The sequence below is a fragment of the Salvelinus namaycush genome, chromosome 3, assembly GCF_016432855.1.
Source record: "Salvelinus namaycush isolate Seneca chromosome 3, SaNama_1.0, whole genome shotgun sequence".
Lineage (NCBI taxonomy): Eukaryota > Metazoa > Chordata > Actinopteri > Salmoniformes > Salmonidae > Salvelinus > Salvelinus namaycush.
This window is the reverse complement of record NC_052309.1, coordinates 86,234,728-86,261,910: the sequence shown is the minus strand read 5'-3', so window position 1 is coordinate 86,261,910 and position 27,183 is coordinate 86,234,728. Positions and strand designations below refer to the sequence as shown.

Below are 27,183 nucleotides of genomic sequence, written 5' to 3'. Positions count from 1 at the left end.
GTCCCTACAAAGATAGTTCAAAAAGTAAAATTATATTTTAGGTTCAGGGGTTACACTTAGTAAAAATGGTTATTTGGCTGTCCCCATAGCAGAACCCTTTTTGGTTTCAGGAGAACCCTTTTGGGTTCCATGTATGAACCCAAAAGGGTTCAACCTGGAAGCAAAAAGGGTTCTTCAAAGGGTTCTCCTATTTAGGTTGTATATAGCACCTTTAGGGTTGGAATCAGGGTTATGTTTAGGGTTAGGTATAATGATTCGGTTTAGAGTAAGGGTTAGGGTTAGGGAAAATTGGATTTTGAATGGAAATACATTTTAGGTCCCCACGAGGATAGAAAAATAAGCATGTGTGTGTGTGTATTGATTTTGTTTGTCATTCTCACTCCAGTATCATTAACAAGGCATAAGTCATGGCAAAATGTGTAGCTTTAAAAGTGCAACAAAAATGATCTCTACTCAATGGCAAATTGAATTGCGAAAGATTTGCTGTAAAACTGCAAAAACACTCTGCCCCATGGCAAGATTTGTGGAATTGCAATTACATTTGTAATATAACTGCAAAGTTTTCTCATGGCAAAACGTGTCGAACTGCAAAAAAATTACTTTAAAAGTAAAATGTTTCTCTCCACTGTCAAGAGGGGGGCTACTAAATTGTTTTGCTGCGAGATGGGGGGCCCTCAACCAAATCTCGCTTGGGGCCCCCAAAAGGCCAGGGGACCATAGGGCAATGCAAGCATGGCTGCGGGAGCTGAACTTAGCTGGGCTAAAGTTGGGCACAGCTGAACTTTATGCAAATCTTCGGTTATATGATACGTGAGTAACCAATCGAAGCTCACCAGAGCTTCCAACCCTTACTGGATTGGCTGACAAAGGCTGCTGATACATAGCACTACTTAGCATGCTTGTTAGCACCCACATAAGGGCGAAGCTAGCATGGCTAGGCAAGTTACCCCTATATAGTGCATCTCAGCCAGAGTAATAGGATAAAGTGTCTCAGCTCTGCTTGCCCTGACTAAAAGTTACACTTCCAGTGTAGCAGGTTAAAAAACCTACATATTTTGCGGCACCCCTACTGGAATTCTTAGCAATTTGGTTGTTTTCAGGTTTTAAAAAATCCCCTGCCTATTGCGACAACCACAGAGCAAGCGGAACTTTTTAAAAATGTTTTATTTTTATTTAACCTTTATCTAACTAGGCAAATCAGTTAAGAACAAATTCTTGTTTACAATGATGGCCTACTGCGTCCAAACCCTGAGCCAATTGTGCGCTGCCCTATGGGACTCCTAATCATGGCCAGTTGTGATACAGCCTGGAATCGAGCCAGGGTCTGTAGTGATGCCTCTAGCACTGAGATGGAGTGGCTTAGACCGCTGCGCCACTCGGGAGCCCCAATAGCGATGAACCAGAAGATCAGTTTTAGGCTACGCCTACTGGAATTCCTCATAGTTTTGTTGTTTTAAGTTTAAAAAAATCACATGGGGTAACTTTAGAGCAGGAGAAAAAAAATTATGATCAATCACTATGTCATATCCTACTCAGAGATTGACTTTAAGGTCTGAAAAGCACTTCGGCCAGATCAGCAGTATTTTTTGGTTGCCCTAAGAATATGGTCACTTACCCGAAAATGTGAATATTATTGTTTACATGCCCACATGCCATAACTTGTCTGTCTCTTGAGTCCGTTTTTGACCTCATGACTACCAAGTATACAAAGAGCCAAAAGTGTTTTTATGAATGTCTATAAAAACAAAAACAAATTCCCCATTATAAAAATATTGTTACATTGTTACTGTCTCTCTCTCTCCACAGACCACACATAATGCCAATGAAGAGCTACTGTCTCTCTCTCTCCACAGACCACACATAATGCCAATGAAGAGCTACTGTCTCTCTCTCTCCACAGACCACACATAATGCCAATGAAGAGCTACTGTCTCGCTCTCTCCACAGACCACACATAATGCCAATGAAGAGCTACTATCTCGCTCTCTCCACAGACCACACATCATGCCAATGAAGAGCTACTGTCTCGCTCTCTCCACAGACCACACATAATGCCAATGAAGAGCTACTGTCTCTCTCTCTCCACAGACCACACATAATGCCAATGAAGAGCTACTGTCTCGCTCTCTCCACAGACCACACATAATGCCAATGAAGAGCTACTGTCTCGCTCTCTCCACAGACCACACATAATGCCAATGAAGAGCTACTATCTCGCTCTCTCCACAGACCACACATAATGCCAATGCTGTCAAGTGGTCAAGTGGTCAAGCCTCCACCCTTATTCATTGGTTCTGTAATAAACAGAGATACTTTTGAACTTTGTTCCCACGACAGTTAAAAATACATCAGAGTTGCTCTGTGATGCTGAGCTAACCAACCCTGCTGGAGCACTGAACAGCATCTATGACTGACGTCATATTGACAGATGTTTGCTTGACCAGCAGCAATCACAGTCAGCCTGGACTGATCACAAGGTTACAATAAAATAAATGTAATTACTAAATAGGATAAATCCCCTTAGACCACGGCAATCTGACTGGTACACTCAATATGGCCGCCGGGCCACCCATCATGGGTCGTTGACTTAAATGTAAATGTCTGTTCCAGTATTTCTATGGTTCTAATCCTTTAGAGTATCCAGGCATCCAGTACTGTGCTAATTATGCGCTCCTAGAACCTGAAGGTCTCATATAGGGTAGAGAGTAGTTTGGTCAAAGAGGAACTCATACTTTTTAACCCAATTCCTCTTTCAGCCTCCATAAGGAGTATTTACAACGGAATATGATTGAAAGAATGACCCCATCTAGTGGAGTAATAATAGACATGGAAAAAGCATAATCCTCATCCCTGTATGTTCAAACGCCTTTTATTTATTCAAGTGCATGCAAACATTTTATGTTAATAGTTTTTTGCATAATTTTAATCTAAGAACAGTGATACATTTGGATATGCTTTCAGCATATGTAACCAAATCAATCAAATATTGTATTTCCAAAACTACAGTACTGTCATTTCAAACTCTTATTAACAACTGATTGGCAGCAGGGCATAATTATTAGATTTGTGGATTGTGTTAGGAGCATTGTTGCATCTGTGCCAGGCAGTGCTATCAGATGTATTCTGGTCTCACCACGAAGTGAAAGTCATACTGGCCTTCAGGACAGGGGTAGGACAGGGCCAGACTGATGTTAGAAGGGATCTGGGCCATGTCGTTCTTGAAGTCCTGGACGTGAAAGACATACCTGCCCTCGCATGTTAGGAGCAGTCGGTTGCTGAAGCGAACACTGTTGGTCTGGTTTTGGCTGAGGCTGCTTTGGAGAGAGAGCCTGGCAGTGGGGAAGGAAATACAGTTGGAACATTCTCGTTGGTTCTTAAAGACTCTTGCTGACCAACTGATGGGGTTGGTTTCCTTGGTCTGGTAAATCACACTATTGTGGTTTGGTGTTGTGAATGAGTTGACATAGTCTGAGGCTGGAGTGGAACTTGAGCTTGAGGAGTACACCACATGATTGGTTGATGCCTGGTCATAGGAAAGTCTACTCCAAAAATATAAATCATGTCATTGTCCTACTAACAATGTAATTGACAAATTAACATTACTTAAGTGTGATGAATAGAGAAATGGAAATATCAGATTTCATTGTGTCATTGGCCAACTGAACTTATCCTGGTCCCAGATCTGTTTGTGTTGTATGGCCATGGCATGTGGCATGACAATGACCACAAGAGTTGACTAGACAGTACAAACCAGGCTACAGGGAACTCCCTGAATAGATTCCATGTTGCAGAGTCCAGGGACATGAAGAAGCAACAGCAGCCACAGAGGAGTGATTCAAGGCATCAGCATTTTCACCAGCCAGCTTGGGAAACTGACAAACAGATAAGCAATAGAGGGGTCTCACAGTCTGGCCGACGTGTTTTTACCTAATGATATTAACCATATTAACTTTTGCCTCTGGGGGTGCTCTTGAGCCAAAAGGGGTCTTCTATATAGGCCCATCTCCCCACATCCAAGAGTAAAACCACTGGCCTAAAGTTTTAATGTCTATATGTTATACCATCTTCCCCAACAATAACAACCACCATGAATAGGTTTAGCTGATCCAATAAATGAATTACAACTAAAATGTGTTGTATTTGTAAAAAAGTAGCAACATTGTATTCTACACAAAAATGACCATGCTGGATCACTGTATCTAGTGAACATGCTTTTCCCACTCCAGACATTGTGTTGATAAGAAACCACAGCACACTTTGTTGATGTTGAACAAAATCCATTTTCTGTACATAAAGTACATTTGTGTACAACAGACAATCAAGTACATCCAATATAATCCAATATAAAAGCAAACATATTATATTCAGCACTAAGGACAATAGTTCAGCTAGGATTTTCAGAGACATTTGACATTCAGATTCTTAAATATCTTACCTCTTGGTGTGTTGCTGCGTGGTTCTTTTAAAACCCTTGTAAAATGACACTGCTTATGTATTTTTTACATTTTTATTGAACCTTTATTTAACTCGGCTATAGCCACAGGGGTGAAAGTATTTACTAATGTAATCAAAACTGCACGTCTGCAACTGGGTTCTCTAAATGTAGTGTGCCCTCACAGGGGGCTGGTTGCACAGCTTGTTGTCATTGATTTAGTTTGATCCCCAATAGATAAGACTGACTAAACCAAGAGAGATCAAGGATTAGCTCAAGCCTAATCTCATCAACCTTTGACAAGAAAAAACAATGGCTAACCCTAAATCCTAACCCTAACCTAAATGTAAAATGATTTAATACATTTGTATTATGTTCAATCAATCTTCAGAATAAACAACATTGAACAAATGACAAATGCTTTGGTAAGTGCACATCCATATGACATGATAATAACACACACGTGCTAATCAATAACAAGGTATATTCATGGTACCCAACCTAAAAGTTGTGATAGTTACGTAATGCAGACAAATAGTCATCTTCTTTGAGGTTAATGTCTCTTGATTTTGTATGTTTTCCAACCCCACCCAATAAAAGACTCAGGGTGTATCAAGATAGATTTTACTCAAAAAACCCCAGTAAAACAAAACAGGAAGATGTGACATTCTGCTTTTGTTCTATATTCCTTTAAAAAACATATTTTCATAAAGGTCAATGGAGTCACGTAGGGCAGGTTTTTATTTTTTGCATTTTCATTGTTGGACATAAGACTAAAAACACCAGCAAATCAGCTCCAAGTGATTTTAATTTGGGAAATCTGTTCCCAAGTATTCCCACACATAATAGAGAGACACGTGATCGTATACAAATGTAAGCAAGGTTTGAAATAATGACATTTTAGTCAAATATATCTGTTTGGGCTTGTGGTCAATTTCCAGTCTACAAATGATTTGTAATTATGTTCCGGCCCGCCGACCATCCGCTCAAAAACAAAATCATTCCACCGCTGAAACTAGTTGATGATCCCTGACGTAGGGTATAGTGTCCTGAAGTATATGATTTCATGTAGTAAAAAGACGAAACTGTGTTTTACAGGAAAAAACAACAAATCCATTATTTCCTGGATGTACAGTATCTGCATTTTATGAGTGAAATCACAGTTTAAGATTAATTGATTATTTGTACATTCATTCTTACAAAGTCTACATTACTTTAGAAGATAGCCGTTGGCCTAGGTAGAGGATGGCCATCAAGAGGACATCCTCAACTTGAGGCCTTTGTTCAGGTAGCCTAGGCTACTCTCAGCTCCCATTAACTGAACAGAATGTCTTGGCCCTGAAACCTTGAGTTGAGTTCATTAGGGCATGCAACAAAATTTTTATTTTAAATGTTTTGCAACATGAAACGAAAAAATGACAGGTAGCCCCTCCCTGTTTCAGTCTGTTTTCTTCCGTTTGATGCCTAATGAACACGTCCCTGCTCAACCTCAGGTCACACCAAAATGGCTTCTGATCCGTGATTGATCGATTGGGCTGCGTGTCGTCTTCACAGTCAATTAACAAGCAGCAAGTTCACTTTGGAGTGCGTGGAATGTCAACAACTATGTTCCACATAGCTACTATATGTCCTTGTTTTCCTAAATGAACTCCAGACCCTCATACTTCACGTCTCCTATCATGGTTTCAGGTAACAGGATCTGGCCGTCCAGTGTGAATGCCATTATGTACGAGGCGATTTTCCCAGCGTCCTCCTCCGACTTGAGAGCCACGATGATCTGATCGTTCGTGTTGGGGACAAACTTGAAGGAGGAGAAGCCGTGAGTGGGGTTATGCGGGCCCACCCGGTTCACAGTGACGTCCTCGAAGTCCGGCGAGCAGCTGAGGACGAGGTTGGCAGCGCGGCGCTCGTCGGCCGTCTCGTCGTAGCGCTCTTTGCTAGCGCGGCGTGGGAGGAAGAACCAGCGCTGCAGGCTGTCGCTCCACGCGGCCGACTCGTGGATCAGGTAACCTGGGGATAGAATGTCATGAGAATCTGAATATCATAAAGAATGCTAATAGTTTGCAGGGATAACTCTAACTGTATATGGTAGGCCAACACAGTCAGCATAGCCTTTGCAGTTAGCGTTAGCATGGTTAGCATTTGCAACCCTGCAGCTCTCACCTGGAGGTTCGATCCCAGCTGCGGACCTCAGGAGGTTGTACTTGGGGACCCAGTTCTGGTGCTGCACGTCCCCCTGATGGCCCACCACCTTTACCCACTCAGGGTTGTTGTTGACCACCTCCCCCGTGGTGGTTGTCCACTCTTTCCCCAGGCCACCCACGTACAAGTGCTCGTCCTTTACTGCTAGCCACTCAGCCTTGAACCCTGACAGAGGAAAAGAGGGTCATTGGGACACACATCAAGATTTTATGATTCACTAAACTACTGTACAGACCTTTTGAATGCACTATAGAGTTAAACAGTATTTAAGAGAAATATACTCTCTCACTTGGCTTATTAAGGACACATACACTGAGTGAACAAAACATTAGGAACACCTGCTTGTTCCATGAGATAGACTGACCAGGTGAAAGCTATGAGCCCTTACTGATGTCACTTGTTAAATCCACTTCAATCTGTGTAGATGAAGGGGAGGAGACAGGGTAAAGGAGGATGTTTAAGCCTTGAGACATGGACTGTGTATGTGTGCCATGAATGGGCAAGACAAAGTGCCTTTGAACAGGGTATGGTTGTAGTTGCCACAGGTTTGAGTCAAGAACTGCAACGCTGCTGGGTTTTTCCACCATGCTCAACAGTTTCCAGTGTGGATCAATAATGGTCCACCAGCCAAAGGACATCCAGCCAACCTGACAACTGTGGGAAGCATTAGAGTCAACATGGGCCAACATCCCTGTGGAACGCTTTCAACAACTTGTAGAGTCTATGCCCTGATGAATTAAGGCTGTTCTGAGGGCAAAAGAAGGTGCAAATCAATATTAGGAAGGTGTTCTTAATGTTTTGTTCACTCAAGTGTTTACAAATGAGAATGAGATCCAACAAATTCCATTGCCATGGTTGTGGTCTACCCCAGATGAGGTTCTTCAACAGACCCCTTAGAGTAAATAAACAGATGAAGTTCCAAATCTGCCTGCCTGGTCTACACAGTGAAACACTCACACAATCCCAAATCGACCCCTAACCCCTACTCCATATTCACTTATGGAGATCGGAGAGGATTAAATAGGTGTAAGCAATATGGTGAAAATGCAATCTACCCTATTAGAAGGCAAGATGAAGTAATTACCATATAACTTATACCTATTCAATCCTTTCAGATCTACAGGAGTGCCTAGGAAGAATGGGGGGGGGGGGGGGGGGGGTCGACTCTGGACTTGAATTTGGCTCATCAGCCTCACTGACCTTTGGAGACGGAGCCGTCCCCGTCGGGTAGGATGACCCAGGGCACAGCCTTGCTGCCGTCGATGTGGTAGACCACGCCCGTTCGGTCGTCCACGCTGTACAGCTTCCCGTTGAACACCACCAGCTCTGACAGCTCCATGCCCCGGCCCTTCTCCGCCAGGTGGCTCTCCAGCAGGACCCTCTCCGCATCCCATTCCACAGCCACCTTGGTGCCACTCTCCGACACCAGCAGGTGGCCCCGGCGCATGTAGCTGAACCACGTCAGCTTCTTGTCGCTGCGCGAGTCCGTGTCCAGGTCGGCGATGACCCCGATGCGGTAGCGCGTGCCCTGCGGCGTCCGCTCGGGGGTGCTGAGCGGGTAAGTGTCATTGTAGCGGTCGGCCGCCACGTCCACCGCCATCCCCGTGTGGCCAGACTTCCAGTTACGGGAGCTGGGGACCTCAGAGTAGGAGCCCGGGTTCAGGTGCATGTAGAGGAGGACCAGGGCAATGGCCAGGGCCAGGGCTACGATGGCCCTCAAATTGAGGCGGAATCGGGGGTCTGGGGTGTTGGTCATGGAGGCCAACATGGGAAGTCCTCCGACTGAGATGTGCAGGGGGTTCATAGACGGATCATTCTGCTCCAGTTGGGTGTAGCCTGGAGAAACAGGCATGGGGGAGGGACCTGAAAAGGTTAGGGAGAGGAGAACGGAGGGGTCAGAGATCTGATTTCTGAGGGACAGGCTGCCCTCCTCAGCTATAGTACACAAGTAGAATCTCAATTGTATTTCCTTGATTCCTCTCCTCGCCTCCTTCTCACCCACTCACTCAACACACTCACACCAGTAGTTAGATAACCATGTATTGTTGTTATTACTTTGGCCTTAATCCTATAGAATATTTCACAAGTCTCATGACTCTCAATCATCATGTGTATCTCAGTGCAATTTTGAGAGAAATATAGCAGCTCTGGAATCTGACGGCTTTAGAATCTGACGGCACTATAACAACCCCACAACCGCTGAAGAACTCCTTGAAGATGTCACATGGATTAGGTGTTTTGATTTAACATGTGTTAAGTCTTTCACGAGAGACTAATATCAATGTCATCAGTGAAACACCAAATCAGTACATAAACATTCAAATAAATAATGTGTGAGATTTCACACCAGACAACAGTATACAATACACACCAGCTTCATTCAGATCCAGCTTGCCTGTAAAGAACTGAAAATAATTATATAATCTCTGCTCACAAGGATGTTCTTCTTTAAGGCTCACCTCTGTCCATATAGCAGACCACTGAAAGAACACTAGCTTGCAGATCCTGAAGAGAATGTCTATGTACAGGCAATGAGCATCCCACAGCTCAGTTCTGCTGTGAAGGAGGAAGAAGTGGTAGCTACAGGTGAGACCAATAGAAGCTGGCCACAGGTGTGCAGTGTGTCGACGTGGAGCCTGGGAGTGGCACATTCAGTGACATAAAATGGGACAATATTTTGTGTGGAACAGGTAAAGCAGGAAAGATAGCACGTAGGCAGCCGGAAACCACGCCCACAACCTTTGTCACTCAAAACTACACTCTCAGTCAGATGAGGGTGTTCAAAAACGAGCCTACTTTTAGGATTTGGCTAAGCTAACAAGTGGTGAACAGGTAGAGTAGTCTTTATTAACACAAGCATTTCGCTACACCCGCAATAACATCTGCTAAACACGTGTATGTGACCAATACAATTTGATTTGGATTGATTTGATTTGGATCTCAGTAGCAAATCTCATGTGTGCTGCTTACCAGATAGCCAATCAACATCACTCGTGAGAGAGATAGCCAACAGCTGACAGAATAAGGCAAGGCAATCCTGCCTACGTTTTAGTACATCTAAATAAGAAACTGTTTGCCACAGCATTATCGGTGGCTTTTTTTGATAGTATCTGTCGCCATACATCTGAAAAAATGTATTCTACACTCAATGTAGCCTAAATGTTGGCTGATGATTCAAACTGAATTTTTCCGCTTCTCTATGTTTGATACATACTTCAGTCTGAGACCGCCATCGTTGAAGTCATTTGTGGTGAGGTCAAAATGATGGGTATTGTACAAAACATAGTAATCAGTGATTGGATCATCTCTAACCAATCAGAGTAGCAAAGCCAATGCCGAATTTTCAAATATTCTGACTCTGGCTCAACTCATTGGTTTCTGGGACCAACCAGAACTGTTAGAAATTTTTTCCATTCTAGAAACCGTCATGGAGGTACTCAGATCCAGATTCATTGCGGAGAAGAAACAAATGTTTTGTGGGCGTAGAATTTGCCCGGAGCAAGGAGTTTGAGTAACCAGGCAAACCTAAATGTTAACTAAAAAATTGCAAATGTGAATCGGGGTGAAAGGCAGCATCGGCATCGAATGAAATAATTATTTTAAACGCGCTCTCAGAAATACACCAACATGTGCACCCTCAAGAAAATCTTTGTGACCTCGCTTTGAGTCGGTTCCAGGAGCGACACATCCTGTGACCAGGGTATAATGTCTCTAAAGCAGGGGCAGCAGCTCCTCTTCTGCTGAAAGACTCTTTTATACCAGGACTGTGGCCAGGGCCCCCAGCCAAACAGAAGTCCATTATGACACCCTGAGGCCCTCTGCTCAGACTTCCCTCTCTGGCATGCTAGTCTAACACACAGGCACACAGCAGCTGGTTGAAAGTAAATCACCAGAAAACAGATTGTTGTTTGTGCACCCACACTAAGAAATGCCTGAGGTGTGAGCATGTAGGTCCTCAAACACACGGCATCAATTACAGGATAAACTATCTGTGATGGATGGAATCCCAACTAGACACTACAGACATCACACACTATAGTACATATCTCCAACATGTCTCTCCTCTAGCCAGGTCCCAGATCTGTTCGGGCTCTATAGCAAATCCTATGGTCGTTGTCATGCCATACATAGGAGTAGGTGAGGTATAGGCAAGCACGCACAAACTGATCTGGGACCAAGTTACCTCTTCTCCATATAGTACCTCACAACAAACTCCTCAAATCACAGAGTCCATGCAGGATCTGCTGTCACTGATAGTATAGTAGTATGGAGTTACCCTTTCTTCTCCTCCTCCTTCCTGAATGCTGGCCGACTGTCATCTCAATTCCACAACCACACCAATGGACCAGCTACACTCTTCCGTTGCCCTAGAGTTAATTGAATGCTGAGCAGTGAACTCCTTACTTATCAGCTGAAAGGGATTGGCTGTGCAACCGTGACTAAGGGTAACAACAACGCTAGTGAACTTTAACTAGACTTGGGGGATTAGTATTGATTAACCACCGCAAGTCCAAAGGGGAAAACCTAGCAAGGTAATTGACACAACTACTCTTCACCACTCTTGTCTTGCTTGACATTTGTGCATGTGTGGACTGCAAGCCTAGGTAAAGTCAACATATTGTTCCTCTAGTCTGGCCTCGTTCCATACTGTATGATCTGTAGCCTGGCCCCGTTCCATACTGTATGTTCTGTGGCATGTAGCCTGGCCTCGTTCCATACTGTATGTTCTGTAGCCTGGCCTCGTTCCATACTGTATGTTCTGTAGCCTGGCCTCGTTCCATACTGTATGTTCTGTAGCCTGGCCTCGTTCCATACTGTATGTTCTGTAGCCTGGCCTCGTTCCATACTGTATGTTCTGTAGCCTGGCCTCGTTCCATACTGTATGTTCTGTAGCCTGGCCTCGCTCCATACTGTATGTTCTGTGGCATGTAGTCTGGCCTCGTTCCATACTGTATGATCTGTAGCCTGGCCTCGTGCCATACTGTATGTTCTGTAGCCTGGCCTCGTTCCATACTGTATGTTCTGTAGCCTGGCCTCGTTCCATACTGTATGTTCTGTAGCCTGGCCTCGTTCCATACTGTATGTTCTGTAGCCTGGCCTCGCTCCATACTGTATGTTCTGTGGCATGTAGTCTGGCCTCGTTCCATACTGTATGTTCTGTAGCCTGGCCTCGTTCCATACTGTATGTTCTGTAGCCTGGCCTCGCTCCATACTGTACGTTCTGTGGCATGTAGTCTGGCCTCGTTCCATACTGTATGTTCTGTAGCCTGGCCTCGTTCCATACTGTATGTTCTGTGGCATGTAGTCTGGCCTCGTTCCATACTGTATGTTCTGTAGCCTGGCCTCGTTCAATACTGTATGTTCTGTAGCCTGGCCTCGTTCCATACTGTATGTTCTGTAGCCTGGCCTCGTTCCATACTGTATGTTCTGTAGCCTGGCCTCGTTCCATACTGTATGTTCTGTAGCCTGGCCTCGTTCCATACTGTATGTTCTGTAGCCTGGCCTCGTTCCATACTGTATGTTCTGTAGCCTGGCCTCGTTCCATACTGTATGTTCTATAGCCTGGCCTCGTTCCATACTGTATGTTCTGTAGCCTGGCCTCGTTCCATACTGTATGTTCTGTAGCCTGGCCTCGTTCCATACTGTATGTTCTGTAGCCTGGCCTCGTTCCATACTGTATGTTCTGTAGCTTGGCCTCGTTCCATACTGTATGTTCTGTAGCCTGGCCTCGTTCCATACTGTATGTTCTGTAGCCTGGCCTCGTTCCATACTGTATGTTCTGTAGCCTGGCCTCGTTCCATACTGTATGTTCTGTAGCCTGGCCTCGTTCCATACTGTATGTTCTGTAGCCTGGCCTCGTTCCATACTGTATGTTCTGTAGCCTGGCCTCGTTCCATACTGTATGTTCTATAGCCTGGCCTCGTTCCATACTGTATGTTCTGTAGCCTGGCCTCGTTCCATACTGTATGTTCTGTAGCCTGGCCTCGTTCCATACTGTATGTTCTGTAGCCTGGCCTCGTTCCATACTGTATGTTCTGTAGCTTGGCCTCGTTCCATACTGTATGTTCTGTAGCCTGGCCTCGTTCCATACTGTATGTTCTGTAGCCTGGCCTCGTTCCATACTGTATGTTCTGTAGCCTGGCCTCGTTCCATACTGTATGTTCTGTAGCCTGGCCTCGTTCCATACTGTATGTTCTGTAGTCTGGCCTCGTTCCATACTGTATGTTCTGTAGCCTGGCCTCGTTCCATACTGTATGTTCTGTGGCATGTAGTCTGGCCTCGCTCCATACTGTATGTTCTGTAGCCTGGCCTCGTTCCATACTGTATGTTCTGTAGCCTGGCCTCGTTCCATACTGTATGTTCTGTAGCCTGGCCTCGTTCCATACTGTATGTTCTGTAGCCTGGCCTCGCTCCATACTGTATGTTCTGTGGCATGTAGTCTGGCCTCCATACTGTATGTTCTGTAGCCTGTAGCCTCGTTCCATACTGTATGTTCTGCTGAAAAAGTTTATATCGTTCAACATGACAACGAATGATAGGCTAAAGAGTTGGCTATAGAACATACAGTATGGAACGAGGCCAGGCTACAGAACATACAGTATGGAGCGAGGCCAGACTACATGCCACAGAACATACAGTATGGAACGAGGCCAGGCTACAGAACATACAGTATGGAACAAGGCCAGGCTACAGAACAGACAGTATGGAACGAGGCCAGGCTACAGAACATACAGTATGGAACGAGGCCAGGCTACAGAACAGACAGTATGGAACGAGGCCAGGCTACAGAACATACAGTATGGAGCGAGGCCAGACTACATGCCACAGAACATACAGTATGGAACGAGGCCAGGCTACAGAACATACAGTATGGAACGAGGCCAGGCTACAGAACATACAGTATGGAGCGAGGCCAGACTACATGCCACAGAACATACAGTATGGAACGAGGCCAGGCTACAGAACATACAGTATGGAACAAGGCTAGGCTACAGAACAGACAGTATGGAACGAGGCCAGGCTACAGAACATACAGTATGGAACGAGGCCAGGCTACAGAACAGACAGTATGGAGCAAGGCCAGGCTACAGAACATACAGTATGGAGCGAGGCCAGGCTACAGAACAGACAGTATGGGACAAGGCCAGACTAGAAGCACACTCTGTTGACTTTACCTATGCTTGCAGAGCACACATGCACAAAGGTCAAGGTTCAAAATTCACTGATTTAGTATCAGCCATTACTATAAAGACAATCTCCTATCACTATGACAACTTTAGACCCGAAAACACACCAAGGTGTGTCTGCGATGCAATTACAGCATGTCATGATGGCGGTGTATTCAATAGCCTGGCCCTAGATCTGTTTGTGCTACCAAGACAATGACAATAGCAGTTAGCAAGACAGTAAAAACAGATCTGGGAGCAGGCTATATTATTCAAATAGGTTACCTGCGGAGTGTTGACTGGAAAAACCACGGTGGAAGTCTGAAATGCATGGACTATAACATGTTTTGTTTTCATCATTATAATAGGTCTACTTTGTTATCCACCCACTCTGATCATACATTTGAGTTGTCTTTGTGTCATTTTAAAGACGTTGTGATATGTTTCCCTGCACTACAATGCACTTTAAAGTAATTGCTCATTGTGTCTAGATGTCTATTAAATTTGACCTATAATCAATTACAATATGAGTAAAATAGTTTTTTCCTTTTTTTTATTTTTAAGAAGTATGTTAAAAAGCATATTTTCTGTTTTTGAATGGTGTGGCCGTATGCTGGTCATTAAAAATATTCACACGAGTAGACTGCTTATTGGCCAGCTACATTATCCTCTGAGGATATAGCCAGCATATCTGAAACAATCTGTTTGAGGTGGGTATAGGATGAGTCAACAACATTATTTGGGTATGAGGTAACAGAATATGAACTTTTAAAAGTGATTTTCAGTGGACAGTTACTTTAAATAAATATGAATTTGAGAATTTCACCCATGTCAGGATAAAGCAAAGGAGAAAGTTAGTTACATGCAGATATCGGTTCTAATTGTAAACCACTGTCTCTTAGCAAATTTTCAAAGAAAGGTAACATCTGCAGAAACGGTCTTCAACAGCCATATAATGGACTTTGGCGCTACAAAGGTTATATGTCATTAAAGGACACGTGTGTCAAGACAATAAATGGTTCACTGTGACAGCTGTTGGGCAGGGGTTGCAGAATGAGCATAGACTAACTGTTTTCTGCCTTTCAACTGAGCATACCATGTGATGGTACCTGCTGGTAGCAAATTCAGGGGTAGCCCTGACCGGGACTCGAACTCGGGTCCAGCTACTCAATAATTTAGCTGTTAGGCCAAGAGATCCGAACCTCTTGACAATGTTGCTAGGTGATTAACCTCGGGTAGCAACATTGTGGGAGGCACCCCATCTGTCTAGAGACTACTAGGTGACAGGTTAAGGTCACTTAATAGGTATCTAGGCCTAGTTGTTTCAAGTTATTTTTGATTGCCATAGTTTATGCATTTAAATTGTTTTGAATATGTTCTGCTGTAGATAAATGGTGTTGAATGACAATATTCACATACAAGCATTCACTATTCAAAGTAGGTCTATCTTCCTACTGATGTATGACCTTGTCTTTTACATTCCTGCAGTTATAAATGACAAGACTAGATACTGGTTCTACCTACAGTACTGTGTGATCATGTGGTTGGTTTATAATGGGTTTTAGAGCAGTGTTAGACTGGCAGACTTCCACTGGCATTGCGCCTGTATGTCACCCCTTTGCTGTTATAACAGCCTCCATTCTTCTGGGAAGGCTTTCCACTAGATGTTGGAACATTGCTGCGGGGACTTGCTTCCACTCACCCACAAGAGCATTAGTGAGGTCGGGCACTTAGGCCTGGCTCGCAGTCAGAGTTCCAATTCATCCCAAAGGTGTTCAATTAGGGTTGGGTTAGTGTTCTGCTGACTCAGATTTGTCCTTCTGACTGCCAGATGGCGAAGCGTCTAATGGCGGTGAGCTTAACACCACTCCAGCTGACACTTGGCATTGCACATGGTGATCTTAGGCTTGTGTGCGGCTGCTCGGCCATGGAATCCCATTCCATGAAGCTCCCGACTAACAGTTATTGTGCTGACATTGCTTCCATAGGCAGTTTGGAACTTGGTGTGGAGTTTTGCAACCAGGACAGACTATTTTTACACGCTACGTGCTTTCGGCTGAGCCGTGCTCCTAGATGTTTCCACTTCACAGTAACAGCACTTACAGTTGACAGGGGCCGCTCTAACAGGGCAGAAATTTGACAACTGACTTGTTGGAAAGGTTGCATCCTATGACGGTGCACGTTGAAAGTCCCTGAGCTCTTCAGTAAGACCAATCAACTGCCAATGTTATACACCTGTCAGCAGCGGGTGTGGCTGAAATAGCCGAATCCACTAATTTGAAGGTGTCCACATACTTTTATGTATATATAGTGCATTTTAAAACATGCCAACTCGAGCCCCCATCACCACACTAGTGACAGATTAGTGAGTAGGCCTAATTCGAACATGAAAAGGGGATGTACATGTGACAACATATGAGTGCTCCCGTTTAACTAGGATATGCTCTGGAATTGTCGGATAATATTAAATAAAGGCGACACGAAGCTTCATGGATGCGCAGCGGTTAAAAATAATGTTAGAACGATACTCACTACAAGTGATATGGCGCCAAATAACAGTCCGATAATGGTTTGATTGGCGACAACACAGCTTCGTTTAAATCTAGGCTACAGTGTTTAGTCTCCATCGTTTGCATCATTAGGGAAACCATGGGCTACTTCCTTGTTCAGTGACAGTATAAAATAAGTCCCGCCCAGGCAACGAAATGTACCTAGCCTACGAATTGAAAAGCATTCTGGATTACTATACGCTGCTAGCGTAAACTTTGGATGAAAGTGTTTCAGTTGTCTGCAACGTTGAAACGTAACTAATATGCGACAGTGTGACTTTCATTGCAATGCAGGTGCAACAGAACATCTAAAATAATTGGCCGCGTTCGAGAGGATCAAAAACCGTAATGTATCAGGGTAAAGTGTGACTGACTGATCAGTAGTTATTTATGATGCAAGGGTTCTTGTAGATCAGTCAGTCGGTAATTTAGTCGCCTGCAATGTCGAACAAGCTCATGTCCATGATAGCAGTGACGGTGCTAGACTTCAAATACCACACACTGTTAGTAGTGAAAGGTTCCTGGCATTGGCATAGATTGAAAAATTGACAAGAGTCATGTGATGTTTATGTTGCACAATGTCAGAGTTTTCAGTAAGCTCCGCGTCCAATGTGAAACATAATAACTAGAGGTGACACACAGGGCACTCCCAGAGAGCACAAATAGCCTTACTAGTTCTAGTTGTAAAATGTATTTATCTACTTTTAACCAGCTCCTTTACTCTCCCTCCTTAGCGGCTGCTCAAATATTTGCCTTTGGAATACACCCTTCTTTAAAAAAAAAAAAGGACAGTCTCCAAACAGGAAAAGCCTTTATTTGACAAAGGTTCGGCGGTGGTGTAGTAGGCTTTTATAAGGCACTTTGTGCAACAGACTGTAAAGTCTCTCAGTGCAATCTTGAAACCCAAGACAGAGAGCATAATAAGTGGTGAGATGAGTTCATCAGAGAGAACGTAAATAAATGAGCTTGTACCAAAGATAAACCAAGAACAAAGGCAGGACCATATGTTGTTTTTGGTGAAGGTTCTTAGTCTGGTACTGTATGGAAGGCATTGTCATGCCCAGGAGGATTAAAAGGCATAGGTCATTTACAAAACAATTTTCAATTTAATATCACAACGCTGCCTGAGGATGACTAGTAGTCGAAACACGTTGCAGTTGTGCGTCCTAATGTAGTATGCTGACTGCTCCCATATGTATTGTGTAAATATATTCTGTTAATAGTTCACTAAAGTTTATTGCAACGTACTGGCCGCCTACTCATTTTCTTTCAATGGAATACCATTACAATTCAATATACTGTATATATTACCTACTAGATGGTATTTTGTTAAACTCATCTATGAGAATTCTGATATGAGTTTTGTCTGAAAAGGTGTGTGTCGGGGACAAGAACACTCCAGAACTGAATAAAACCTTTCCAAGGCACGTTCGGAATAGATGAAGGTAGGAGACAAACAAGTTGAGGAGAGGGCCTTCCTGATACTAAACAACACACACCCTCGTTTACCAAATATATTACAGACTCGTTTGAAACTACAATAAAAAATTGAACGAAAGGGTTAACATGACCTGGGAGCATGTACTAGAAATGACATTCACATGACAAAAAGATAACGTGTTATCCAATTTATCCCCCAAAAATGTACGGCTGGTTTCCCAGACCAAGATTAATAAACCTATTCCAGGACGAAAATCTACTTGCAATGGAGACTTTCCATTAAGCGTGAATTTCAGTCCAGGAGTAGGTTTAAACTGGGCATGGGAAATAGGCTCTTAGTGAGTTCAGTGGTGGTTTTTAAAAGCACTGACATACAGTAGTCGTTAAGGGTAGCATTTTTCAGACAGTGCACCCATTATTGGGACAAATAAAAGTATGGGTTTGCAGAGAAAAACAAAAACAGTCTTCGTTTGTCAATAATTTAGCAATACATTTGATTTCTAGATATATGGCAATACGTTCTGATATCCTGGGCTTGCTATAACGTTGAAATACATTGAAATTATCAAAAGGTATTTGTATATGCACTATACCATATAACTGGATTAGGCAGCATAGAAAAATACAGTTTGTGTCCATAGCATAGCATAGCCTCATTAGTTGCAATACAAAGCAATGTTCCCAGCGACATATGTTTTAGTGGTTTGATCTGAACTTCAGTGTCCACATAACTGCATTACATATGTTACAAGACAAACAGTACAGAGAACAACAGAAACATAACATGTGGTGATGGCACTCAATCTCATATTTTTCCATGGCATTCTAGGTTTTACCCTAGTAACAGTTTTCCATAGATTCTACCTGAAGCTCAGCTCAGGCCCTCTAGTTGTATGTATAAAAATGCAGCAAAATATCCATTCAAAATCTAAACTACAATATGAATACCAACTTAAATCATGTCAACACACCCTTCATTATGTAAGCGCAACACCAGCTATGACTTAAACAGTTAGGTAAAAGGAGAGGACCAGTGGAGTGCTGAGATCAGCCACATAGCTGAGGCACCATAGCCTGGTCCCAGATCTTTTTGTGTTTGGCATGACAATGACTGTAGGAGTTGGCAAGACAGCACAAACAGATCTGGGACCAGGCTACAGGCACCAATGGCAACTTAAAAAACAAAAAACATCCTCCCCCCAAATCTGGTCAATGGTTCAGTCCCTCAGTAAGACGGGGGCTGATATGGTGCTGGTTGCTCTTGGTTTTGGGGGGTGAAAGGGGACTGCTGGTAGCCCTCTGGCCCACTGGTGGGGTATGGCGGATAGGCGGAGGTAGATGGGTAAGGGGTGCTGTAGTCATTGGCTGGGTCTGTGTAGCCCTGGTCAATGTCACTCACTCCTTGGCGGTATCTTGTATAAGCAAATGTAGTCAATAGAGCCTGTGAGAGGAAATATTGGTAAATACGTTTAAAAAAATCCCATAACACGTGTCACAAAGTGCTTATACAGAAACCCAGCCTAAAACCCCAAACAGCAAGCAATGCAGGTGTAGAGCATTATGTGCATGTTACAATTACTGCCAGAGAGTGTTGTGTGTAAGATAAGTAGAAGATTCTAGAATGCCTGGTGCCCTGGCACACTTGATTTATAAGATCTCTAGCTGGACAAGAGACAGAGCCATGAATCCTGACTGGCAGCCTCATCAGTGATTAGCCTCTCCCCGTCTGTAGTTCTATGGGAATACGTGTCTGAAATGCTATGCTACAGTATTTAAGCTATGTACAGTTCCAATTATATAGCTGCATTATCACTGTTAATATGTACATGTATTCTCCTTTCCTTATAGAACCACAAAGATAACTTCTATGTTGTGTGTGTGTGTGTGTGTAGCTGTGTGGTGGTGACCAAGAGATAATAAAGCTCTGGATAAGGACTCATCTGCCTTGTTCTTGCCTGACAGCCTGTAGCGAGTCAGAACCCTAACAATCAGCATTAATTTCTAGCGGGTGAGAATTCACTGTCGACCGCTAAGACCAGCTGCAGCTAGCAGTTTCAAATAGTAACATGCCAGTTGAGAGAAAGAGACAGAGACAAAAAAAGAGACAGAGAGAGAGAAAGACTGACTCACCCAAGTGACAATGGAGAAGAAGGAGAAGGCCACTACGGCTCGGGCGGCATCGGCAGAGATGGCCGCTGTTTCGGTGGTGTGAGACCACTGATTGGCCAGGACACAGAAGCAGATGAACCAGAACAACGTCCACACTCCTGACAGACAGAGGGAAAGTCAAGTTTATGGTAACATTTCCTCCAAATTCCCTCTTCATAATGCATTATAAGTGCACTCATAATGACATATGAGCAACTACACTATGAGTGTAGTTATAGATGTTTATAAGCAGTGCACCTTTAGTACCTATGTCGTTAAGTATAGTGAATTGTGCATGGCATTAGGCATTATAAACCTGCTTGTAATGCATTGTAAGGAAGCTAGGCTATTCATAGGAAGTGTTGCCAAGATTATCGTTGAAAAATCGGACCATAAGTGTCAGTTCTGGGTGCCAAACTACAGCCTTACAGATTTATCATCGGAAGTATCACAAAAAATGTTTTCCCTTACCAGAGAAGACCAAGTCGCCAGTGACAATGTTCTTCCTCTCTTTGGCGTTGCTGATCTGAGGGAAATAGGCGTCCAGTACGATGAAGATGACGCAGGCGAGAAAGGCCAAAATTCCGATACCCACTCCGAAGCCGCATGCGCTGTCATTCCCGTTGAACATGCATTTGGTGTCTTTTTGCTGTGGAGGGTTGACATAGCCTTCTCCAGTGATGGTGGCAAACACCACTATGGAAAAGAGCTGAAGAGACAACAACTTGTCTGTTAGAACACCCTGGGGTCCGTCACATAGGCCTGTTATCATATAAGACTGTTATCATATAAGACTTATAATATAAGACTGTTATCATATAAGACTTATCACATAGGCCTGTTATCATATAAGACACGTTGTACTAGGTGTAGCACAGTGTTAGACAACCTGTAACCAATCACATGAGGACATACAGTATGTCTTGGGGAAAAAAACATGAACGGTAATATGTCTGGCGGGAAGCGTAACGGTAGAGGATAACTTCAAGGGGAGTGTGTTCAAGTTTTATTGTCACATGCACAAGTACAGTGAAATGCTTAACTTTCAAGCCATTGTGTGTGTTTGGTATGATTTCAGGGGTTGACCCGTAGTGGATGTGGACAGCCTTATGAAGCCGACCTGTAGTGGATGTGGACAGCCGACCTGTAGTGGAAGTGGACAGCCCACACCCACCCACTACTCTATCAACCACAAAATGTGCCTTCTATTGGAATTCCCATTGGAACCCTTTGGACAGCTATAGCAGTGTGTGGGTAAAATGCGTGGGCTCACTCAGTTTAGCTCAACGCTGATTGGCTATTATTTTATTTTTATCAAGGGAAGCCAAATGCTTGCTGGCTTCCCTTGCATTCAATGCTACAGGCGGCAACAATGTCATGCTCCTTTTGACCAGACAGCATCAGATAGATAGGCTACACATACAGGAGACAGAGCACTGTTTCACTCGATCGGATGCTTTCTCCGGTGAGACACATCAGCCACTTGCAAATTGAAGGAAAATTGTTAAACACAGAGAGATGAAAAATAAATGTATCTTTTATCTGGGTCAATTTTTTGGGTTGCCTGGGGCAAGTGAACTGAGCAGTTGCAAGTTGCGTTGAGCTTGCTCCGCGGTCACACCATTGGGTTTTTAAGTGAAAACAACCAAACTGGGGCCCCATGACCTGTATCCCATGATGATTTCCGATTGGTATCCAATGGGACTTTTCCATAAGAGCTTCAGCTTTTGGTTAGCTAGCTCAGTGCATCCAAGATCCATCTCTTCTTGACATTGAAGTGTAATGCAACATCAATGAACATGTTTTTCCCATTAAACTAAACATATTGTCTATCTTATAATAATATAGATAGTTGCATGCAAACAAATTGTCATCACAGCTATCCTTGCAGAACTTTTACAGGGGTACGGAAGTTGATGAGATGACCGTGGTGTGGTGGATGTGTCAGACTGACAGTTAATCAGATAGTAGCTAAACAAACCTCTTCCACGTCATGCCAGCGAGCTAACGTTACAGCAGCAAGCTACTAACATCTGTAGCTCAAAAGCTGGCCGTTGGCAGGCTTACAACTACCATCATCAACAGTTGGCAAAACGCTTAGTTTGGTTGACACAGCTAAACTGGTCACGAGGAAAAGTTCCCTACTAGAACACAGCTGGATAGCCTATTAGCTAGCATTAGCCAAGTGTCATTCGCAACTTTTCCACAACTGCAACAACATCACAAACTAGAAAACAGGTCAACAACTCTTTCATGTTGTCTTCTTGCCTTGATGCGCAAAGCTTTTCCATAAAAAGACAATACAACTGTGATGTGTACTGTAGTTAAACAGACACCTAGCTATGGTTGCTAGCTAGCTAACGTTAGCTACTTCAAAAGTTTCCTAAAATAACACGCTGTCTGTCAACCTAGAGTAAATCACTCACCCAGCTCAAAATGCGGACTATGGTTTGAGGTTGTTTAATAAAGCTCATAAAATCGAAGGCACCTCCGGCCAGCGAGGCCCCATAGGCACCAGATTCCATTTTATATATTTTTTTTTTTGCCGATTAATATGTCCCAACTTCAGCTCGAAAATGACTATGCGCAGGTCTCATTTGTGAAGTTGCAGGTCTTTGGTTTTGTTTCACTCTCATTTCCCGAAAAGTTAAAGAACCGCCCCCGACCATGACCACGTCATCTCTAGGATTTTCTCTAGGATTTCATAGGACTAATAATTGCTTCAAATAAATGGGCATACTGCCACTCTCACAGTGACCTTTTGACCGTAGTGTTCAGTATTGTCACATTATCACACATTTTCAAAGGGTTTGTACAAAATAAATAAGCATCTATCCTCTCTCTATGTGTCTGTGTCCCTTTACACACACCCCATTGTGTACACAATGGCTTGTATCTTTATTAACTTGTTATCAACTATTCATTTTCACACGCTTTGAGAATAATAGATAGGCTTATGTAGCCTACTGGCTGACATTGTGGTGTGGAAGAGAGCAAGATAAAAAATAATTCTGGCTATAGTGTATAATATATCATTCATCTTTATTGTCAAGGCTATAGCTCATCATTAAGGCAGTATTTGCAATGATGCCCTTAGGAACCACCACCTTCCATAGGCTATGATGGTGGCATCCACAGGAGGTTGGTGGCACCTTAATTGGGGAGGACAGGCTCATGGTAATGGCTGGAGCAGAATGGGTTGAATGGTATTAAATACATCAAACACATGGTTTCAATGTGTTTGATGCCATTCCATTTGCTCCGTTCCAGCCATTATTATGGTCCGTTCTTCCCTCAGCAGCCTCCACTGGGCTCCCTATCAGCAAGGATGCTGCCTTTTGATTGGGACACAGGCTATGTAAATGTGCTTTGGACATGAAAACATTGCATATTGACCACCAAATAGAAAACATTTATTGGTGTTGTTGTGACGTCTGCATATCACTGTTATTCACTTCAATATTTTAGATTCTCTAACTAATATCGTCTCAAACAACTGCTATCATATCCCACTAAACTCCATTCATAATGTAGGTTTACCACTAGAGGACAGCAGAAGCACACATAAGGGATTCCTGCTGTGAAAGACAGACAGTTTATTATGAATGATATATTCACTTCATTTTATTCTTTAGTGATGTGCCAATGCATTTCAGTTGTGCACCACTGTAATGCAGGATTGCAATTAGAATGTTACATTGACTTACAAAATGTATTCAAACTGTTTAGAATTAACTAGACATTCATTTGGAAATATTTTATTAACGTTTTCGAAACTTTTCGCATAATGAATACACCTCTAATGAGGAGAATGTATTTCATTGGTTGAGTCTGCGCCAGAGAAAGCCGCTCGAGCTGAAAGTTGCTGAGCTGAGAGTTCCATGCGCCGTAGGTGTGAACAAACAGGCAGAATCTCTTCCGTTTGATTGGTGGTTTGGGGCTGTGCATGGCAGTCTTCAAAAATTAAGTCTTCAAAAATGGTGAGGGTTAAAACATACATCGATAATGCAAGTCTTATGCATCAAACTATTCAATTTGAAGTTACTTTTTACAGTTACAATACATATGCAGCTTTGCTAAGTCGAATAATGATTCAGAAGTTTAGTGTACTGACTGGTGTTGTTGGTTCTATTGTGTTTCCATCTGGAAACCTGTGGAAATGGAACACACACATCGCATCAATTCTCAGCTGTTAATCAGTGGAGGCTGTTGGGAACAGCTATAGGAATTCGGGCTCTGTGTAATGGCTGGAATGGAATTCTTGGAACGGAGTCAAACATGAGGTTTCCGTATGTTTCATACCGTTTCAATGATTCCATTCCAGCCATTACAATGAGCCGTCATCCTATAGCTCCTCCCACCAGCCTCCACCGCTGTCAAGCACTTAGAAGCTCTGGATGAATTTATTTAATACATTTTCTTGGATAGCTTTATATAAAATACAAAGGTATTCCAGAAACTAGTTATTAAAAATATAAATACTGTATTGTTGTTTTTCTTTAGTAAAATTAACTCAACTAGATCCAAGAGGGAGCTTTAAAGGAGCAGTAAGCAATTGCTACATACATTTTTGAAGAATAGAACTTAAATGCCTCATGGGCTTAGCTCAACTGTAGTACCCCGTCAGAACCCGAAAGCTTGTTTTACTCTGTCTGTAAATGAAGTAAATGTAAACAATGCATGCTTACAACAATCATTTTGATATCATGGATGGTCAGTCCTTGATTGTTTTTATTTTCTTTAACCTCCACAAGTTCCTCTCAATTCCTGTTGAAGAAGTTCCTGATAACATGTGAACATGGCACATTGCCTGTGATAAGGGTCTTTGGGAGGAGGGAGGGAGGGAGGAAGGAGTACACTAGTGGTCTGTGGGAGGGACCGCTTCCTGTATTGTCTTCTTATGATTGTGAAACAACCCTTCCGTCAGTCTTTTCTTCAGTATATTTTTCGGTTTGGTAGATAATGAGTTGAGAGTGTAAGTTGGTCAGACGAAGTCCTAACTCCTAACCCTAAACCCACCCACTAAGAGCTCCTAATAGTTCTCTCTCCTGGGAACTGGAAGACATGACTGGGACGATGCACTAACTACAGTATATAACACAACAGTACCTCTGTTCCACCAATCCTCTCTTCTTGGTGGGCTCCCCTATGCTTCTGTCTGTGATTGGAAAAAGGTAAGTCCATGATACAGACAGACAGGTGTGGCCGCGCAGAGTGAAGACCAGGAGGATGGCATACAGTGTGGACTTCAATCTGAGCCCTATAATGGAGCTTGAATTAGAGTAAGTTGCTCTTTACTCTCATCTCTGTTAATGACGGGATGTTAAAGTAGAGCTGTGTTTTGTAGCCCATGTCTGTCCACAGTTGCATATTCTGAAGGAGATACTGCATTATTGTGTGTGCTTTGTTGTCCCTCGTTGTTAGTTGTAGATTCACAAATGCTCTCTCTGTCTGGTTGTACATAGTTGGTGCATAGAACATCATCAGTTTGGAATAGGTCAAGGTTGAATTTCAGTTTACCCGGAACAACAATATTGCGTCATTTGGTCAGATGCTGGACCATAGTACCATTCATGTTTATGCAGTCTGTTCACGAGAGATTAGTCAAGGTCTAAACATCCCATTCAAAAGTTCCTTTATCGCTGTCCAACTACTGTATGGTTATAAGGGAAGGGAACACTGCCGCTCTCTAACCAGGGTTGATTTGAGGCGCAAACTGAAGCTAAGAGCTTTTGGAGGACAGTGGAAGTTGATAAAAGTGCTTCTTTATTGGAGTGACATTTAGGAATGTTAGATTCTCCCAGACTGTCTAGTGTTTGTTTAGTGAATGTTAGATTCTCCCAGACTGTCTAGTGTTTGTTTAGTGTATGTTAGAGTCTCCCAGACTGTCTAGTGTTTGTTTAGTGTATGTTAGAGTCTCCCAGACTGTCTAGTGTTTGTTTAGTGAATGTTAGATTCTCCCAGACTGTCTAGTGTTTGTTTAGTGTATGTTAGAGTCTCCCAGACTGTCTAGTGTTTGTTTAGTGTATGTTAGATTCTCCCAGACTGTCTAGTGTTTGTTTAGTGTATGTTAGATTCTCCCAGACTGTCTAGTGTTTGTTTAGTGTATGTTAGATTCTCCCAGACTGTCTAGTGTTTGTTTAGTGAATGTTAGATTCTCCCAGACTGTCTAGTGTTTGTTTAGTGAATGTTAGATTCTCCCAGACTGTCTAGTGTTTGTTTAGTGAATGTTAGATTCTCCCAGACTGTCTAGTGTTTGTTTAGTGAATGTTAGATTCTCCCAGACTGTCTAGTGTTTGTTTAGTGAATGTTAGTTTTCAAAGACAATCTTATTTAAAATATATAGCTCTATTATCTGTTCTACATACGTTATATGTGGTTTTAGTAGTTAAAGTGTACACAATTTTTTTTTACAGAAAAATGATTTTCGATTTATTTTATTTTTATTTCACCTTTATTTAACCAGGTAGGCAAGTTGAGAACAAGTTCTCTTTTACAACTGCGACCTGGCCAAGATAAAGCAAAGCAGTGCGACAAAAACAACAACTCAGAGTTACACATAAACAAACGTACAGTCAATAACACAATAGAAAAGAAAAATAGAAAAATCTATGTGCAAATGTAGAAGAGTAGGGAGGTAGGCAATAAATAGGCCATAGAGGCAAAATAATTACAATTTAGCATTAATACTGGAGTGATAGATGTGCAGATGATGTGCAAGTAGAGATACTGGGGTGCAAAAGAGCAAGAGGATAAGTAATAATATGGGGATGAGGTAGTTGGGTGTGCTACTTACAGACTGGCTGTGTACAGGTACAGTGATTGGTAAGCTGATCTAACAGCTGATGCTTAAAGTTACTGAGGGAGATATAAGACTCCAGTTTCAGAGATTTTTGCAATTCGTTCCAGTCATTGGCAGCAGAGAACTGGAAGGAAAGGCGACCAAAGTAAGTGTTGGCTTTGGGGATGACCAGTGCAATATACCTGTTGGAGTGAGTGCTACGGGTGGGTGTTGCTATGGTGACCAGTAAGCTGAGATAAGGCGGGACTTTACCTAGCAGAGACTTGTAGATGACCTGGAGCCAGTGGGTTTGGTGACGGATATGTAGTGAGGGCCAGGTCGCAGTGGTGGGTAGTGTATGGGGCTTTGGTGACAAAACGGTTGGCACTGTGATAGACTACATCCAATTTACTGAGTAGAGTGTTGGGGGCTATTTTGTAAATGACATCGCCAAAGTCAAGGATC

The 27,183-nt window shown here is 43.0% G+C and overlaps 2 protein-coding genes across 5 annotated transcripts; both read right to left on the bottom strand.

Annotated features, from left to right (window-relative positions):
- Positions 1-5,303: 5,303 nt before the first annotated feature.
- Positions 5,304-16,463, bottom strand: LOC120041691 (soluble calcium-activated nucleotidase 1-like). Of its 3 annotated transcripts, XM_038986568.1 has the most exons (5): positions 16,333-16,463; positions 9,094-9,187; positions 7,835-8,497; positions 6,596-6,799; positions 5,304-6,442 (listed from the first exon to the last, which is right to left on the bottom strand). In XM_038986568.1, the coding sequence occupies exons 2-5, from the start codon at positions 9,101-9,103 to the stop codon at positions 6,072-6,074; spliced, it is 1,248 nt and encodes a 415-aa protein (XP_038842496.1). In that variant the 5' UTR covers positions 9,104-9,187; positions 16,333-16,463; the 3' UTR covers positions 5,304-6,071. The 3 variants fall into 3 exon arrangements, with proteins under 3 accessions (XP_038842496.1, XP_038842502.1, XP_038842488.1); XM_038986574.1 differs by lacking the exon at positions 9,094-9,187; XM_038986560.1 differs by lacking the exons at positions 9,094-9,187; positions 16,333-16,463 and adding an exon at positions 10,911-11,074.
- Positions 16,464-17,143: 680 nt separating this feature from the next.
- Positions 17,144-22,571, bottom strand: LOC120041674 (synaptogyrin-2-like). 2 transcript variants are annotated; one of them, XM_038986541.1, is made up of 4 exons: positions 22,364-22,571; positions 20,409-20,646; positions 19,920-20,056; positions 17,144-19,230 (listed from the first exon to the last, which is right to left on the bottom strand). In XM_038986541.1, exons 1-4 carry the CDS (start codon positions 22,460-22,462, stop codon positions 19,015-19,017), a joined length of 690 nt encoding a protein of 229 aa, XP_038842469.1. In that variant the 5' UTR covers positions 22,463-22,571; the 3' UTR covers positions 17,144-19,014. The 2 variants fall into 2 exon arrangements, with proteins under 2 accessions (XP_038842469.1, XP_038842476.1); XM_038986548.1 differs by lacking the exon at positions 22,364-22,571 and adding an exon at positions 20,776-22,343 and having other exon boundaries at positions 20,409-20,715.
- Positions 22,572-27,183: the final 4,612 nt, after the last annotated feature.

What these genes read in the sequence shown, in the direction of transcription:
- LOC120041691 (XM_038986560.1), bottom strand. Translation starts at nt 10,953, where the DNA reads ATGACAGTCGGCCAGCATTCAGGAAGGAGGAGGAGAAGAAAGG. An exon ending in AAGGAGGAGGAGAAGAAAGG is followed by an intron (nt 8,498 to 10,910) that starts GTAACTCCATAC and finishes TAACCTTTTCAG; the next exon opens with GTCCCTCCCCCATGCCTGTT. An exon ending in GGACGGCTCCGTCTCCAAAG is followed by an intron (nt 6,800 to 7,834) that starts GTCAGTGAGGCT and finishes TTCCTCTGTCAG; the next exon opens with GGTTCAAGGCTGAGTGGCTA.
- LOC120041674 (XM_038986541.1), bottom strand. Translation starts at nt 22,462, where the DNA reads ATGGAATCTGGTGCCTATGGGGCCTCGCTGGCCGGAGGTGCCTTCGAT. An exon ending in TAGTCCGCATTTTGAGCTGG is followed by an intron (nt 20,647 to 22,363) that starts GTGAGTGATTTA and finishes TTGTCTCTTCAG; the next exon opens with CTCTTTTCCATAGTGGTGTT. An exon ending in TCTTCTCCATTGTCACTTGG is followed by an intron (nt 19,231 to 19,919) that starts GTGAGTCAGTCT and finishes TTCCTCTCACAG; the next exon opens with GCTCTATTGACTACATTTGC.